This window comes from Pan troglodytes, chromosome 9 (assembly GCF_028858775.2).
Source record: "Pan troglodytes isolate AG18354 chromosome 9, NHGRI_mPanTro3-v2.0_pri, whole genome shotgun sequence".
Classification (NCBI taxonomy): Eukaryota; Metazoa; Chordata; class Mammalia; order Primates; family Hominidae; genus Pan; species Pan troglodytes.
Window position 1 is genome coordinate 73,775,301 of NC_072407.2, and position 16,763 is coordinate 73,792,063.

A 16,763-nucleotide genomic window follows, 5' to 3' on the forward strand; every position below is an offset into this window, starting at 1 on the left:
GAAAGGGTTTGCCCTGAGACACCAAGAAGAAGCTGCGGGAAGGACAGCAGGGGCCCTGGGGTTTTAGCCTCTGGCTCAGGAGTTATGTGTCCATAACCAAAGGGAGCACAGTCTGCACCCAGCTCTCATCCCATCAGAGCTGCTGCGACTCCCACAGGTTCTTCCGGAACTGGTTTAGCTTGCCTGCAGGATCAGGAAAGTTTGAGAAAAGCATCTGCAAAATACTAAAGAGCAGAGCTTACTTCATTGCCTGTCCCCACCCCATCCCAGGTCACCACCTGGCTGACCCCAGGTCCCCGACCCAACAACAACCCCTCCCAAGTCCCTAACTCCCTCACTTGGACTTGAGACCCTTCACAACCCAGCAGCGCTCCGCCTCCAACTTGACATCATGCTTTCTGGAAACTTCCCCGTGTGTCCCACTTTCCCACACTTGGTGCGCTGGAGCACCTTCCGGCCTTTACATGCTGTACGTTCCCCTGTGAGCACCCTCCTCTCGGCCTCTGGCCAACACAGTCCCACACATCTGTGGGTAACAAGGGGGTGTGGGTGTTCTTTTCAGCCTTGCTAAACTGTCTGAATCAAGGATCGCAAACTACAGCCTGCAGGCCAAATCCAGCCCACAGCCTGTGTTTGTAAATAAATCTTTATTGGAACAAAGCCACACCCCTTAATCTACAGATGATCTGTGGCTACTTTCACACGACAACAGAGTACCATGTTTCTGACAGAGACTGGGGGACCCAGTCTAAATGACTTCTGACCTGGACCTTTACTGAAAATCCTCCCAATCATTCTGTTGACAAGAATGATGTATTACTTTTTGCAATAAGAAACAAGTAACCTTTGCAGAATTCCACCCATCTTTCAAGGCTGGTCCCAGAAGTTCCCTTTGCCCACGCACCTACCTGATCCTGATCACTTCCTAAACTGCAGCCCGGCCCACCCGGCTCCAGCATCATTTGTGGAGTGTCAGCTCCATAAATCCAGAGGGCAGGTGGGGTTGTGTCCTAACTTTCCCGAGCCTACTGTACCAAAACGGGACAGCAGAGTAGGCCAGCCTCTGTGACTTCTGCTCCCTCACTAGCTTTTCCACCAGACCCCCCATGGTACCACCCTGGCTGTGGGAAGCAGGGATCAGGGATTGTGGCTCAGTGCCAGTCTCCAGAACCCTGCCCACCCTGGCGTGGTGGCAGACATGGCTACCTGCAGCTGAGCTGCCAGTTCCTCTGAGTCCTCAAAGACCAGGCCATTTTATTCATGTTTCACCAGCTCATGTAAACTGCAGAGAGAACCAAGGGAGCCTGAGAGCTGCCTGGAGAAGACACCAGACCCCTGGGGTGTCCAGCTTGGCTCCCACCCACCCACGCTCAAGCCAGGCTGGGGGTTGGAACAGGATGTGTGGTTTCTGGGAGCTGGTTCTTAGATTTGGCATCTGAAGGGTATAAAGGCCTGGGGGTGCACATCAAAATGGCCAAACCGATTTGAGGAGGGAGCCTTAAGGAAGGTTTGTACCTTCTGTGCTGGATGCTCTTCAAGTACTGAAGAATTATTTTTGCATGTTTTTCTTAATTCCATGGCCATGGAACAAGTAAACGCAACCCCCTGGGGACTGGTTCAGCACATAAAAGATGACTTTTCTAGGACACCAGATTTGATCCCGACATTCCCTGAGCTCAGCTCACACGAGGGGCTCGCACCCCTGAATCCCATCCAGGAGCCAGCTCCTGAGCAGGGGCCAAGGGCTCAACTTGTGCTGGGGCTACTGCTTCTAGAATCTCCTCTAACGCCACCCTTCCAAACATGCTGGGTGGAGTGAGGCCACAGCATGACACTCATTTAACTGATTCAAACCCACCACGTGAGCTTGGCCAAAAGGGATATGGTGGGAGAGAAAAACAAAGAAACCCATGTAAGCCTGCAGGCAATTCCCCCCAATTCTACTCTAGGAGCAAAAGCCCCGAGTGGAGTTCTAGTATTTAAGGTGCTTTCTTTTTTCATATTAGGTTGGTGCAAAAGTTATTGCCATTTTGAATGGCAAAAACCGTGATTACTTTTGTACCAACCTAAATATAACATGAGCTCTAAATGGAAGCAACTACTTCAGTGAGGCTCAGCCCAGCCACAGTAACCACAGGGCTCCTCCTCATGGCCTCCAGTGTGTGCTGGACTGACCGAGGGGCAGGGCCTCACTGTGGGCAGCTCACTCTACACTGCTTCCCCCTCAGCGGTGGATCTGTGAAGCTATCCCCAGAAAGATTCGGGTTCTACTCCTACCACTTGAAGTTCACAGCACACGCAGGCAAACAGCTCCTGAACATGTCCACCACCTTCATGGGCAGGTGCAGGCCACTGGAGGATGTGTCCAGACAGACACCCAGGTCCACCGACCCTGCTAGGCAAGAGGGGTGGGTTAGAGCGCTGGTCTCTGCCCTGGGAACAAAAATCCTCCCAGCAGAGTGAGACAACATCCCCCAAGGGGAGTGAAAATTGGATAAGGCCCCCGACATCCCCAAGCACAAGTGGCTTAAGCTGGCCAAGCAGCCACACGGCCTGGCTGGGACATCTGAAAATGTAAGTTGACACTTTTTCTACGTAACCACAATTTGTTTTTTGTTGTTGTTGTTGTTTTGTTTTGTTTTGTTTTGAGACAGAGTCTCACTCTGTCACCCAGGCTGGAGTGCAGTGGCACAATCTCAGCTCCTTGCAACCTCCACCTCCCAGGTTTACCTCCCGCCTGTAATCCCAGCATTTTGGGAGGCCAAGGCGGGTGGATCACCTGAGGTCAGGAGTTCAAGACCAGCCTGGCCAACATGGTGAAACCGCATCTCTACTAAAAAAAAATACAAAATTAGCGAAGCGTCGTGGCAGGTGCCTGTAATCCCAGCTACTCAGGAGGCTGAGGCAGGAAAATAGCTTGAACCCGGGAAGGCAGAGGATGCAGTGAGCCAAGATCGCACCATTGCACTCCAGCCTGGGCTACAAGAGTGAAACTCCGTCTCAAAATAATAATAATAATAATAATAAACCACATCACACCCACCACAAACCAGCTGTCAGTGTGAAAATAAAGTCAAATAGCTTAACATTTCTAAAGACTAGCTGGGGCCAGGCATGATGGGTCAGGCCTGGAATCCCAGCACTTAGGGAGGCCAAGGCGAGAGGATCACTTGAGGTCAGGAGTTCAAGACCAGCCTGGCCAACATGGTGAAACCCTGTCTCTACTAAAAATACAAAAATAAGCCAGGTGTTGTGGCGGGCTCCCATAATCCTGTAATCTACTTGGGAGGCTGAGGTGGGAGAATCACTTGAACCCAGGAGGCGGAGGTTACATGAACTGAGATCGTGCACTCCAGCCTAGGCAACGGAGCAAGACTGTCTAAAACAAAGACTAGCTGGAGAACCCTGCCAGGAAAAGACCCTCAGCCGCCAAGTGCTCTGCTCACTCGAAGCTGGAAGATGCGGCTCTAGAGACGCATCAGGACCAAGCCATGACTCCCAACTTGGAGAAATCAACGGGGAAAGAGACGGAGGCAAAGGAGAATCATCTCACTGGGAGAGGCGACGCTGTTTGACACATCGTCCCTGTACCTCCCAAAGCCACTGCCCTCCCACACCTGGGCAACAGTGGCCCCAACCCCAGGCCCAGCCCTCCTGCAAGAAGGAAGAGGACTGAATGGAGGGCGTGGCAGGCTGAAAGGACGTGGCCTCCTCAAACCCATTGGTAAAGGGCCTCTGGGGCCACCTGGCTAAGAGGGGCTGGCACACCAGGAAGTAGCCTCCTCCCGGGAGTTGAGCCAGAGCCCAGGTCCTGTCCCCAAGCGGCCTCCAGAGCCACCTTTTCAGAAAAAGTACATCCTGCCCACCCCTGCTCCCCCTGCTTAAGGCCCCGCCTCCTCCCTGAGCCTCCTGCTGGCCTCTCACCTAGAAGCGGGGGTAGTCCTCGGCCGTCCAGCCAGGGGGTGCAGACCTGGATGTGCTGGAAATGCTTCTGGTGGATGAGGCGGCTGTAATACTCCCTCAGAGGCCCTTTGCCTTCACAGAGAAGAGCACACACTGCCATGGACCCGTCTCTGTCCCTGCCACATGGCCCCAGGCTCAAGACACTCCCCCCAGGAGGGATCCTTTTCCCAGAAGTTCCACCCCTTGGCAGCTCCAGTCAGGCCCCATCTGGACCCTTCCAGAAGCAACCCAGGAGCCCTGAGACCTGCAGGGCTGTGTGCACTCTGACCCCTGACGCATAGCCCTGCACCTGCAGCCAGCTGGCCTCGGGCTGCAAACATGGCGGGGTAAGCACTAGCCTAGCACCCGACCGCCCACTGCGTGGACCCAGCCTTCTGTCTGTGTTGTGCCCAGCGGACACGAGGACTCCCCCTGCCCTGGCACAGCCCCCAGAGCACATGGCGCAGGTTCCAAGCCGCCCCTGCCCTGCCACAGCCTCCAGAGCACATGGCGCAGGTTCCAAACCACTCCTGGGAGCCTAGAGGCCAGAGGAGGGAGGAGAGCAGGAACAGCAGCTGGCCCAGACCCCGCCTCTTCCCACACCGCTTCCGCTTTTCTCCCTCCTCACTGAGTCACCTTGAAAGGGCTCAGCAGCAGTAACTGTGGGACAGGGGCTCTTCCATTTGAAAAATTAGAAGAGGCTTGGTTAAGGCACCAATGACATGGCTGGGCACAGTGGCTCATATCTATAATTCCAGCATATTGGGAGGTCAAGGCGGGTGGATCACCTGAGGTCAAGAGTTCAAGACCAGCCTGGCCAACATGGTGAAACCCTGTTTCTACTAAAAATACAAAAATAAGCTGGGTGTGGTGGGCACCTGTAGTCCCAGCTACTCGGGAGGTTGAAGCATGAGAATTGCTTGAATGTGAGACGCAGAGGTTGCAGTGAGCTGAGATCGCACCACTGCACCACAGCCTGGGCGACAGAGACTTTGTCTCAAAAAAAAAAAAAGACACCAATGACGAAACAAGAAAAAAAAAATGCTTGGAAACTACTGAAAAATTAGAAAGCTTGGTATCTACAGATTCACATCTGGGCTCCCTGCCCTGCTGTGAAACCCTCTGAGCCTCAGTTACCCACATGTAAAGCAGTATAAGACCCTATGGCAGAGAGCTGCAGTGAGGATTAAGGAGACAAGATCGTGGGAAGCACAGGGTAAAGGCGGCGTGCCCCTCCCTGGACTCGCAAGACAAGCTGAAAAAGGAGCCAGGCACTGAAGGACAAAGCGGCGTTGACTTTCTTCATCTGTGTTTCCAGTGCGGTCCAATTCACGGTGGTTTCCAAGAGCCTCCTGGAGGAGAAAACACATGAGGGTGTGGTCAGGGATCTCTGCTGACAGACTTACTGTGGGGAAGAAAGAGAAGCTCTGAAGATGGATCATGGCCGTGACTGCATGTCAAGGAGAATCTCCTTGATGACGCTGAGGCCCACGTCGAGATAGAGTAAATATGGTCCAATTAAAAGGTGTCTATTTTACCACATTTTTTAAAACAAAACAAAACACAGAAACAAAAAAGATGGAAAAGAAGACAGGGGTACAGGCACCAGTGTTACATGTCTGACGGGGAACATCTATTCTTCAAAGCTTACAGCTGTACATGTAGGTTTTAGAATGTCTGTCAGCAGTGGACATGATCTTAGAGTGGGCTGTGCAAATAGACCTTTCCAGGTCATGTAATTGGATTAAGTTAATTGTAATTAACGTACATGTAACTGATTAGGTTAGGGTACGTTCCACGTCAGGTGACCAGAGGCAGTATAAAAGGCAGCCTGGAAAGCGGAGGTCCCTCTCCACCCCTTCCTCCGTCTTCCTGGATGCTGCATTGCTTCCAGCGGGGCTGCTCCAGCACTTGCCCATCTCAGCGCCAGCCAGGGAAAGAAAGTAGACGTATAATTTCAGGTTAGTTTCACTGAACAGTTGTTTGTTTCATGCAATCCCTGAGGGTTGGTGGCGGGGGGAGAGACAAAGGAGGCCGAAAGAAACCGATCATACTGGGGCTTGCTGATGGGGTAGGAAGTCTTCTCGTTACTAGTAATTCCTGGAACAGAAAACGAGAAAGCATTTCCGTCTCCATGTGTGGGATAAGACCAAGATGGGAATGCGAAAAGAAATGTACTGCAGCATGCTGAATTGGTGGGTAAATGGAAAAAGGACTTTGGAAAAAAGGGTGGTTTGCCCTTCAGCTGTTTAAGACATCGATACGATATGGCACTTGTTCTACTTTTGTTTAGATGAATTCGTGTGGCATGTGTAAAATACCAGAAAAATAAACAAAAAGGGGCTGGAGCTAAAGCCAAAAAGATAGAACAGGAAAGACCATCACCTGCTAGTGTGGTAGAGAGGAAGATAACTTCTCTCTATGAATTTGTGTTTGGAAGTTGCCTAATGAAATGGCAAGAGTAGCGATTCAAGTTGTCACAGGAAGCATCCCATATCCCTGATTTCAAACAGACCTGCCAAAGGGTGACACACGCCATGCCCTGTGGCTTCGATCATTCTGTCCGTCAAGGGAGATAGAATCATCGTGTCTTCTACCGGAGTGAATCGTGATAGACCTAAGTCCGGTCTCCAGAATCAGTTGTTTGTTTGGGGTTGAAAACTCAACTCCCCATACCTAGGCCACGGGCCCTGTGGCAGGCGAGGTTTACTCTTGGACTAGGTAATCATGGCAGAGGAACACACAATATCTGAGGATGCACACAGCACATTGTGTTCCACAGATTTGACCGACTGGTAGTGAGCTCTCCTCATGACCACACCGGCAAGGAGTTAGCGGGGGGCTTCCTGTGGGTGTGTGAATATCCAATGTGCTTAACCGTCGACATGTGTGTTTGTGTGTGTTTCAGGTGACCCAACAATCAACCCCTGAAAAAGGCGGTCATAAAACCCCCAGGAGACGAAGATGATGGGACGTCGTGACCCCAAACCTGGGGCAAAGAGACTGGTGAGAGCCCAGACCCTCCAGAAGCAGCAGAGGGCCCCAGTTGGGCCAAGGGCTCCCCCGCACGATGAGGAAGATCCCAGGGTAAGTCTAGCCCTGGATTTCTTGGGTATCGGGGTGGGGGTGGGGCCAGGGGGAGGGGGTGTCACACGGTCCTCAGAGACTGGGTTGGATTCCAACGAGTTTTGTCACCACCACCCAGGTTGCTTTTCCCCTCCAAGGTGGGCATGGCTTGGGACCTCCTCCCCGGCCCGATAGACCCCTTGAGAGACTCTTGGGGGCAACCTCCCTTTCTACTTAGAGTCCTGCGTAGCCATGTTTGGCTGTGTTGTTGACATCGGGTTCACCATCGTGCCCCTTAGAACCTTGAGTCCTTCCTTTTAGAGTTCCTCCGTCACATGGGCTTTGGGAGGGAACATCGTATCCGAACTCTCCCAGCACTTAACGGCCCCCATGCCGGTGTCCCCTCTTTGGAATCCTTATTCAGCTCTGAATTCACAATCCGTCTCAATGTTGACGTGGGATCGCTGCCTGTGGCTTCAGCTCACTCACTGACATCACTTCCTTTCCACCCACAGCTCAAGTGCAAAAACTGCGGGGCCTTTGGCCACACGGCCAGAAGTACCAGGTGCCCCATGAAGTGCTGGAAGGCAGCCCTGGTTCCACAGACCTTGGGGGAAAAGGAAGGGAAGGAAAACCTGAAACCATGGAAGCCCCAGGTTGAAGGGAACTCGGGGCCCTTGAACAAGGATAAGGGAGTGAAGGAAGAGAGACCAAGGTGAGCAGTGGGAGGGGTTTTCACCACTCTTAGGGTACTGCCTCCTAAGGACATGGTGTCTCTGCACCTGCACACCGTGTGCCTTTCCGTCTCCGGGCCAGGGAAGGAACGCTGCAGAGAAATAGACCAGAGCTCCGTGTCCTCCGGCGTTCCACACCCAGGAGCTCCTTTGGCTCTGGGAGATTCAGGGACGGGGAGAGGCGGGGGCGCTTCGTGCAGGTTCCCCACGACAGGGGTAAAAGCGATGGAATCCAAATCACAGTCCTTAGTTGGGAAGCCTAGAGGGCCACCTGGAGGATGGGAAGGTTGGCACGTGAGGGAAGGTGCAGAGGCGGAAAGGGCACCAGATGTCCATTTCTGTATCACAAAACATGGAATGGGACTGGGCCCCAGACATGGTTCTCCCTGTCTCCTGGGGAAAACCAGGGGGCACAGCCTGACCTTTTTCTGTTCTGCAGGCAACAAGACCCGCAGAGGAAGGCTCTCCTCCACATATTTTCCGGGAAACCTCCAGAGAAGCCGCTGCCAAATCGAAAAGGATCCACGGAATCTTCTGATTATCTGAGGGTGAGTGTCACCTTGGGCCCCTGGTCTTTTTCTCCTCTAGGTCACCCTGTTGATTTCCTTTCAGCTTCCCGTCTGCGGGAGGGAATCGGGGAACCCCTCTTTCTTGCCTTCTTGGGGTCAGGGACTCCACGATCCTTCCAGGTCAATTTGATTCCAGGTGAAGGCATCTGAAGATGCTGTATTTCCTGTGGCTTTCTTTCTGTCCAATTATGGCAAGCCTGCCAACAACACGTTCCTAGCGGCATGAGGAAATTAGTCCCTCAGAGGCCCCAAACATGGAGAAGGCTAAACCCAGGAACATGCAAGTGTTCAGAGAAGACGTCCTGAGTACCCTTGAGCCACCAACCTGCCTTCGGAAGGGCATTAGTCCGTTCCACTTCATGGAAGGCTGAGTGGAGGCGCTTTGATCCAGTTAATGCCCAAGACGCAATCTTTTGAACAATGGTGTGCTTAGATCAGCTACACATAGCTCGAGAGCGCATCTTTCATGTGTCTTGTCCTGATCAGCACTCAGGTGGGGGGTCTGTCCCTACTTCCAAGCACCGCCTGTCGATACTGGACTAAGAATTTCATGGCGTGTGCACCTTATCTTTGGATGTGGTTGATTTTCATGTTGGCTCCATGCTGAGGAACTTCTAACCTGTGTTGTTTCCTCTCTTTCAGGTTGCAAGCGGGCCAATGCCGGTCCACACAACCAGTAAGAGGCTGCGCGTGGACCCTGTCCTCTCTGATCGCTCAGCGACCGAAATGTCTGACAGGGGCTCCATCTTGGCTTCACTGTCTCCCCTCAGAAAAGCCAGTCTGAGCTCCTCCTCAAGTCCTGGACCAAAGGAAAGACAGACAGGGGCTGCGGCCGACATCCCTCAGCCTGCAGTCAGGCACCAGGGCCGCAAGCCTCTCCTCGTGGTGAAGCCGACACACAGCAGCCCTGAGGGTGGCTGCCGAGAAGTTCCCCAGGCTGCCTCCAAAACCCACGGCCTGCTCCAGGCCATCAGCCCCCAGGCACAAGACAAATGTCCTGCCGTGACCTCACAGCCCTGCCCACCAGCCGCCACACACAGCTTGGGCCTAGGCTCCAATCTCAGCTTCGGGCCAGGAGCCAGGAGACCTGCCCAGGCTCTGATTCAGGCTTTCCTGAACTTCCCCAAGAAACTGAGACTGGGTCCCTTCCAGATCCCTGAAAGCGCCATCCAGGGAGGTGAGCTGTGGGCCCCGGAGAATCTCCAACCTCCGCCAGCCGCAACCGAACTTGGACCAAGTACGTCGCCCCAGATGGGCAGGAGGACACCTGCCCAGGTGCCCAGCGTCGATCGGCAGCCTCCGCACAGCAGATCTTGCCTGCCTACTGCCCAGGCCTGCACCATGTCCTGTCACCCAGCGGCCAGTCATGATGGGGCCCAGCCTCTCAGAGTGCTCTTCCGGAGACTGGAAAACCTACGCTGGAGCTCCAGCCTCCTGGCGGCCCCCTCATTTCACTCTTCTGAGAAGCCGGGAGCCTTCCTCGCTCAGAGCCCTCATGTGTCAGAGAAGTCTGAGGGTCCCTGTGTTCGTGTCCCACCGAGCGTCCTCTATGAGGACCTTCAGGTTTCCTCCTCCTCAGAGGACAGCGATTCTGACGTGGAGTGAGACGGCAGGTGACAGGGGCTCCTTGGCCTCCAGCTCCCGTGACTTGGAGGGGACTGTGGGACTGAGGAGCGCAGAGCAGAGAGCAGACTCTGTGCGGTGACTACGAAGCTCCCCAGCTGTGGCGCTTCTGTGGATGTGGGAGCCCAAGCCAGGCAGGGAACAGCTGCAGGGACTCTGCCTCATTGAATTCTGGTGAGGGACATTGTAGTTTGCATGGTTCTCCGGAAACGCGCCAGGAAAAGTTTCCGTGCCAGAGATTCGTTGCCTCAGAAACTGCGTGACGCGCAGGAGTCAGACTTCCGCTGGGACGTCAATAGGAAACGGGGGAATTACTGTGTATTTTCTCTCTAGATGACTGAATAAGGGAAAACTTAGGGAACCTTGAGAGGTGCAGCCCTTCCGCTGTGCCCCGCCCTGAGAGCAGTGTTTCGGACGCTGGGAAGCGTGCTGTGCAAAGCGCTCTTGGGGTCTTTCCTCAGCCTCGAAAACTGGGCTCTGGAATGCCTTTGTAAATAGGTGTGTTGAATTTGTTTTGAAGTGAATAAAATTCTCAAAAAGATGACGTATTGTCTTTTGACTCACATTCCGTGTGTGTGTTTAACTGATTTTCCAAGTGAAGGGGTGGCCTGCCCCTCCACACCTGTGGGTGTTTCTAGTCGGGTGGGATGAGAGACGGAGAAAAGAAATAAGACACAGAGACAAAGTACAGGGAAACAACAGTGGGTCCAGGGGACCGGCACTCAGCACACCAAGGACCTACACCGGCACCGGCCTCTGAGTTCCCTCAGTTTTCATTGATTATGATTTTCATTATTTCAGCAATAAGGAATGTAGTAGGAGAGTAGGGTGATAATAAGGAGAAGGTCAACAAAAAAAACATGTGAGCAAAAGAATCTATATCATAATTAAGTTCAAGGGAAGGTACTATGTCTGGACGTGCACGTAGGCCAGATTTATGTTTCTCTTCAACCAAACATCTCAGCGGAGTAAAGAATAACAAGGCAGCATTACTGCCAACATGTCTCACCTCCCGCCATAGGGCAGCTTTTCTCCTAGCTCAGAGTGGAACAAATGTACGATCGGGTTTTACACCGAGACATTCAGTTCCCAGGGGCGAGCAGGAGACAGTGGCCTTCCTCCATCTCAACTGCAAGAGGCTTTCCTCTTTTACTAATCCACCTCAGCACAGACGCTTTATGGGTGTCAGACTAGGGGACAGTCAGGTCTTTTTCATCCCACGAGGCCATATTTCAGACTATCGCACAGGGAGAAACCTTGGACAATACCCTGCTTTCAAGGGCAGAGTTCCCTGCAGCTTTCCACGGTGCATTGTGCCCCTGGTTTATTGAGACTAGAGAATGGCAATGACTTTTGCCAAGTATACTGCTTGTAAACATTTGGTTAGCAAGGCACGTCCTGCACAGCCCTAGATCCCTTAAACCTTGATTTTATACAACACAGGTTTTTGTGAGCTCCAAGTTGTGTCAAAGCGGCTGGGGCAAAGTGGCTGGGGAAAAGCTACAAATGAACAACGTCTCAGCAAAGCAATTGTTTAAAGTACAGGTCTTTTTCAAAATGGAGTCTCTTTTGTCTTCCCTTTCTACATAGACACAGTGACAGTCTGATCTCTCTTTCTTTTCCCTACATCCAAGGGCTTGAAAATTTCTTGACTTGTTAGCAATCCAAATCGTTATGTCTCCGAAACAGACTTGACTGAGGGGACCACTGGGCTGGGCAGGACCTTTGACTTCGTATACATCCACGGGAGCAAGAAAACCTCAGCCCCGCTCTACCAACACGCACCTAGTAAAATTCCGCCAACTGAATCTCACGCACGCTAACACATAGGGAGCGTTGCTTGCACCACGAGTCCCCATTTGGCTCAACCGCGGATGCCAAGTGTGTGGTTCCGGTTGTGACGGCCCCCCGTGAAGTGGCTTCCGGATGTGCGAATGAACCAGGCAGAGTTTCACTGGCCAAATAGACCCCAGCAAAGCTGAAGTTAACTCCCAGATTTGGGATGTACTTCAGAGGTAAAACATTCATCCCGTCTTCTTTCCGGATGTCTGACACCGGGCCTTTCCATGGATCTCCCCCTGATCCTAAGAGTAGCTGAGGTAGAGACTCACTGAAAGATCTAGGCAGGGATATCCCATCATGCACAAGCTCTCTCCATTCTCTGACCTGGGAACAACTCTGAGCAGGATTCCACCTCTAGGAGGCCTCGGAATTCAGCGGGATTTTCTGAGACACACCAAATGGCTGCTCCCTTTCCGCCGCTGTTGAGGGTCGTTATCTTGATTATCCAGATCACCTAGAAAGTATCCTTATCCAGAATCAATAAGATCAACTCTCTGCTCCTCTGACAGCAGAAGGAGCATGACCACAATGAACCAAAGAGAGTGGAAGGAAACGATGTAACCGGAATGCTCAGAGAACGGCCACAGGGGGTCGTCAGCAGGCCTTCCAACCTGAATCATGAATAATTAATGAAGCGCAAATCAAAGGGGACTCGAGTTTCAGCAGGTGCAATTCATCCAACAGGAGATCGCCGGAGGGCCAACAAGATTGAGAAACTGGGAGTCGGGTGCAGTGTCAAGGGGAACGCGACTGGTTCCAAAGCTCAAGAAGACCATGGGGTCACTTGGGCTACATGAGAAAACGCCCCAGTGTGCTGGTTCATCATTCCTACTCCTGCCTGTCTCTTCCCGTCCAAGGAACACGGACCCTAACTCGTGCAGGTGCAGATGACCATGGGCAGAGTTAGGGGACGTGGCCCAAAAGTTCACCGACATGAGGGTTCCACAGAAGGTCCGGTGGATCTTCACAAATCCAGAAAAATGGCAATGGGACCCAGGGAATTAGAGCCTCACAGGCGTCCGGGAGACTTTTCAGGCATAATGCCTGGAGTCTCAAGACGAGCTGAAAAGGGAGCCAGGCACTGAAGGACAAAGCCGTGTTGACTTTCTTCATCTGTGTTTCCCAGTGCGGTCCAATTCACTGTGGTAGAATTCATGTATTTATTTTCCGTTGGCTTGTAGTTGCAAACTTTTGATGTTATTGATTTTTGGTTGGAGAGTTTCGGTTTGAAAAAGTAGACATTCTGAAGATGGAGGTTGTCCAAGATTGTATCTCAAGGTGAGTCTACTTGATGCCAGCAAAGCATACTTTGACATATAATACATATGTTTGAATTATATTTTGTCTTTTTTACCACATTTAAAAAAATCACTTCGTGAAAAATGTCAGAGTTAGATACACCAATGTTAAATTTCTCATCACATGTCCAGAGGCACTGTAAAATGCAGTCTAGAATGCAAAATTCCCAGCCACTTCTATGTGGAACTTTCTGCAGAGTGGGATTGTATCCAGCGTTTTCAGGGGGCGCAGGTGTGGTACAAGCTGGTCCTTGGCTTCCTGCTGAAGTTGGAATCCTGCAGATTGCTTAGGGGTGGTTTCAGCCTGTCCCTTCTTTCCAGGTCATTACTAACCTTTCCTGAGCCCCCATGGGGACTCAGAACTTATCTAGAGTCACAGGCCGGCCTGGGATGCTGCCCTTGAGCCTCTGTGCTGTCCATGATGGTTCCATGCCACTCATCTGCTGGGACACATTCTGCAGAGGGATGGGCTGGCAGGAGCTGTCCCTGCCTTTCTGAAAATCACAGATATTTCTGGTGTCTGAAGCCACATAGAAATATCTGTGGAGTCTCAGGTAGGCCAGGGATGCCATTCACAGGCTCCTGTTCTTCCTCTTAATGGCAGCAAGAGTGATTTCTGAGTTTCCTAATTGACTTCAAAATAATTTTGTCGATTTTGTTGTGACAAAGACCACTCCTCTTTCTGTGGCATCCAGTTCACCTGTAGGGTTTTTTGGGATTATGTGGAAACTCTTGCATTTTTCCAGAGCCTCACTTCATCCTGGATGTTCTCAGGAATGCACGAGCTGATCCCTGCCTTGGTGGATCTTGAAACATTGAGGGAGGCCCCTTAGGTCCAGGAGGCACTAGGAGGTCCATCAGGAATTGAGAGGGCATGCGTCTGCCCATCTGTAGCTGGAACTTCTATTTGCCTTCAGAATGCAGATTCTTCCTGAACCACTAAATTATCTTCATCTTGGTGTAAGTAGCCACAATATAATAATTCATAGTAACTCTATTAAGGAAAATAACTGAATATCAACAATGAAGATAATAATGACAATGTTAATTATTATAATATTAATAGTAAAAATAAAACAAAGGCATTAGAGATTAGAGATTCCCCTAAGTGAAGGACAATGTACAGATATAGGGACACATGAGTTGTTTGGACTCAGAGTCCAATGAAACGTGTTCCTCAAAGGCAAAGGACAAGCAGCATAAGGAAAACATAAAGTTCATGGATGACCACATGGGCTACCTTGGAACTCATGTGGAAACACTGCAGGCAAAGTGTACCTGGTACTGGGACTGCCCACCAGCCAGCCCCCACCCACCTTCATGAGGTAGGACAGCAGGATAATGGGGAAGGGGTCCATGCAAGGGATGCAAGGCTCGTGTCACACCTGATTCAAAGAAGCACTGCTTCTGACAGATGTTTATCTCCTAACACTGTGTCACCTCTAACTGCCTGGTTGCATGTCTGCCATCTGTTCTTCTTAGGTCACAGGAGGGACAGACATTACTGTCCACCTATCTGCATACAGAGCCATTGGAGGCCATTACCCTTGTTGCTTCCTCTTTGGAAAGGGGCAACATATATGGCAGATGCCATTCTCTGTCTCTTTGGAAAACTTTGTCAGCACATTTAAGGTTTTCTTCAGCCACAGAAAGCCACCTGCTTCAAAGTCTCATCCTCCACAAGTGGCAAACACACAATCATTAATGGAGGCAAGGGGTACATAGGCTTTGCCATTTGATTCAGTTGGGACAAATAAGGGAGGGCTTCTTAGCTCTACAGCTCTGTCCGTGTGGCCAGGTGACAATGTCAGGCTGCACTGCCATTAGACTTGTCCCTTTGCACATAAGGCTTCCCTCCAATCCTTTCCACAGATGTGGATCCTGAACATCACTTCCTAATGAACATCCTGCACACTAAACTTCATCTATATCCAGTTCCCTGGGAACCAAACCTGTGACAAAAGTGAAAAGCTTCTAGGGAAAATAGGGTTTCCTTATCAGACAGGAATCAAATTCTGCTGAGCTAGAAAATAAAGTAAAGTCTGATGCCATCTCATTATTTTTTTTATTAGGACATTACCACTGACAGCAAGAATTATGTGTATCAATTTGTGGGGACAAACATCATATTGGAGTGGGATGAGGCTGTTGTGAGTTGAGGAGAAATGCTGATGAATGGACTTTACCCTCAACTTGGATTCAGGAGAGGATGTAAAAACAGCTGGAAATAAAAGGTGTCTGAAAACATTTTTCTGGTTTTTCAAAACTTCAAATTTCAGGTTGGGAGACACTCTTATGTTTAAATTCTAAAGGGATGTAGCATACTGAGAAGAAATAACTATAGACAAAGTGTGCATTTTATGAATAATGCAATTTACGGTATGACAGGAAACCAAGGGATATAACACAAATTTGGAGTTAAAGAAATTAACAGACATTCTCGATAATTCCTCAGCTATTATGGCAGAGATGCTGGGACAATGGATGTCCATGTAGCAGTACTTTTTTTTTTTTTTTTGGGAGACGGAGTCTCACTCTGTAACCAGGCTGCGCTGCAATGCTGCAATCTCAGCTCACTGCAACCTCTGCCTCCCGGGTTCAAGCAATCCTCCTGCCTCGGCCTCCCGAGTAGCTGGGACTACAGGCACACACTACCACACTCAGCTAATTTTTGTATTTTTAGTACAGATGGGATTTCACCATGTTGACTATGATGGTCTCAGTTTCCTGATCTCGTGATCTGCCTGCTTTGGCCTCCCAAAGGGTTGGGATTACAGGTGTGAGCCACCATGCCTGGCCCTTGTGGCAGTACTTTTGAACTTAATGGCTGAAAGCATCCACCTCCAAACTTACGTATTATATCTGCAAAAGAGCACAAACCATGTGATAAATTTTAAAGGGAAGACAAGCCTGTGGGAATTCAACAGCCATGGCAATGTTTTGAACTTCTTTTTATTAAACATGTAAGAAGTAAGTGAAGTTCAAGACCTAACAGAATTGCCAGGAATTATCTGAGGAATTACCAAGATGACCATAGACACTATGAAATGCTTATGATGCCCTCTGCTGGAGTTTCCTCCTACAGCCAGTGATTTTAAGCAAGAAGCAAATGTCTCTGCAGGCATAAGAATTCAACCCAAATGTACTATTCGATTTTAAATGAGATGACGATAAAATTATGTGCTATATAGCAACAACTTTTTTTTTCTTACAGACAGAGTCTTTCTCTGTTGCCTAGGCTGGAGTGCAGTGGGGCACTCTTGGCTCACTGCAATCTCTGCCTCCTGTGTTCAAGTGATTTTCCCACCTTTTTCACAATGTATCCTTATCTTCAAACTCATCCTCCTAAGTAGCTGGGATTATAGGCCTGTGCCACCATGTCTGGCTGATTTTTGTATCAGCAAAATTATTTCTGGGGTGGAGAGTTAGGAATCTTTTTTCTCCCACACCCAAAAACATGTTCTCCAAATGATCTGTCAATAGAAATAACTGATACCTATATATGCTAACCTACCTTTTTCTTTCTTTAAATTCAGAACTAGAGTGGGGAAAAGTGATATGAAGAAGGTTCTCTTAATTTTCAACACAAGTTATAGGCTAGGCACTGTGCTAGGTGCTACAGATACGCACTAATATACCCACAATAGTTTTGCCTTATTGCCTTCTATGTTCTAATAATGCACCAAAAG

The 16,763-nt window shown here is 50.3% G+C and overlaps 2 protein-coding genes across 9 annotated transcripts in view; one reads left to right on the forward strand and one right to left on the reverse strand.

The window, feature by feature from the left end:
* Window positions 1-16,763, reverse strand: part of LOC134806956 (uncharacterized) — a 66,956-nt gene that overhangs the window by 5,737 nt on the left and 44,456 nt on the right. For 4 of the 7 annotated variants that reach the window (XR_008537802.2, XM_054661131.2, XM_054661126.2 and 1 more), the window contains exons 4-6: window positions 5,084-5,294; window positions 3,925-4,035; window positions 2,278-2,395 (exon numbers count right to left, since the gene is read on the reverse strand). Coding sequence is in view for 6 of the 7 variants with exons in the window: in XM_054661131.2 (XP_054517106.1) it covers window positions 2,278-2,395; window positions 3,925-4,035; window positions 5,084-5,294 (440 nt within the window). In the remaining variant the exon portion in view is untranslated. Of the gene's footprint in view, window positions 1-133; window positions 225-1,206; window positions 1,283-2,277; window positions 2,396-3,924; window positions 4,036-5,083; window positions 5,295-16,763 lie in introns of those variants that run through there. The other 3 variants (XM_063784275.1, XM_054661130.1, XM_063784274.1) reach the window with 3 other exon arrangements.
* Window positions 6,660-10,468, forward strand: LOC112208938 (protein FAM90A5-like). 2 transcript variants are annotated; one of them, XM_054662528.1, is made up of 4 exons: window positions 6,660-7,029; window positions 7,524-7,723; window positions 8,182-8,290; window positions 8,954-10,468. In XM_054662528.1, exons 1-4 carry the CDS (start codon window positions 6,907-6,909, stop codon window positions 9,914-9,916), a joined length of 1,395 nt encoding a protein of 464 aa, XP_054518503.1. In that variant the 5' UTR covers window positions 6,660-6,906; the 3' UTR covers window positions 9,917-10,468. The 2 variants fall into 2 exon arrangements, with proteins under 2 accessions (XP_054518503.1, XP_054518502.1); XM_054662527.1 differs by lacking the exon at window positions 6,660-7,029 and having other exon boundaries at window positions 7,291-7,723; window positions 8,954-10,444.

Bases quoted from the DNA above. Each gene is read 5' to 3' on its own strand.
- LOC112208938 (XM_054662527.1), top strand. From the start codon at position 7,344: ATGGGCTTTGGGAGGGAACATCGTATCCGAACTCTCCCAGCACTTAAC. The intron at 7,724-8,181 runs GTGAGCAGTGGG...TCTGTTCTGCAG, and splicing joins GTGAAGGAAGAGAGACCAAG to GCAACAAGACCCGCAGAGGA. The intron at 8,291-8,953 runs GTGAGTGTCACC...CCTCTCTTTCAG, and splicing joins AATCTTCTGATTATCTGAGG to GTTGCAAGCGGGCCAATGCC.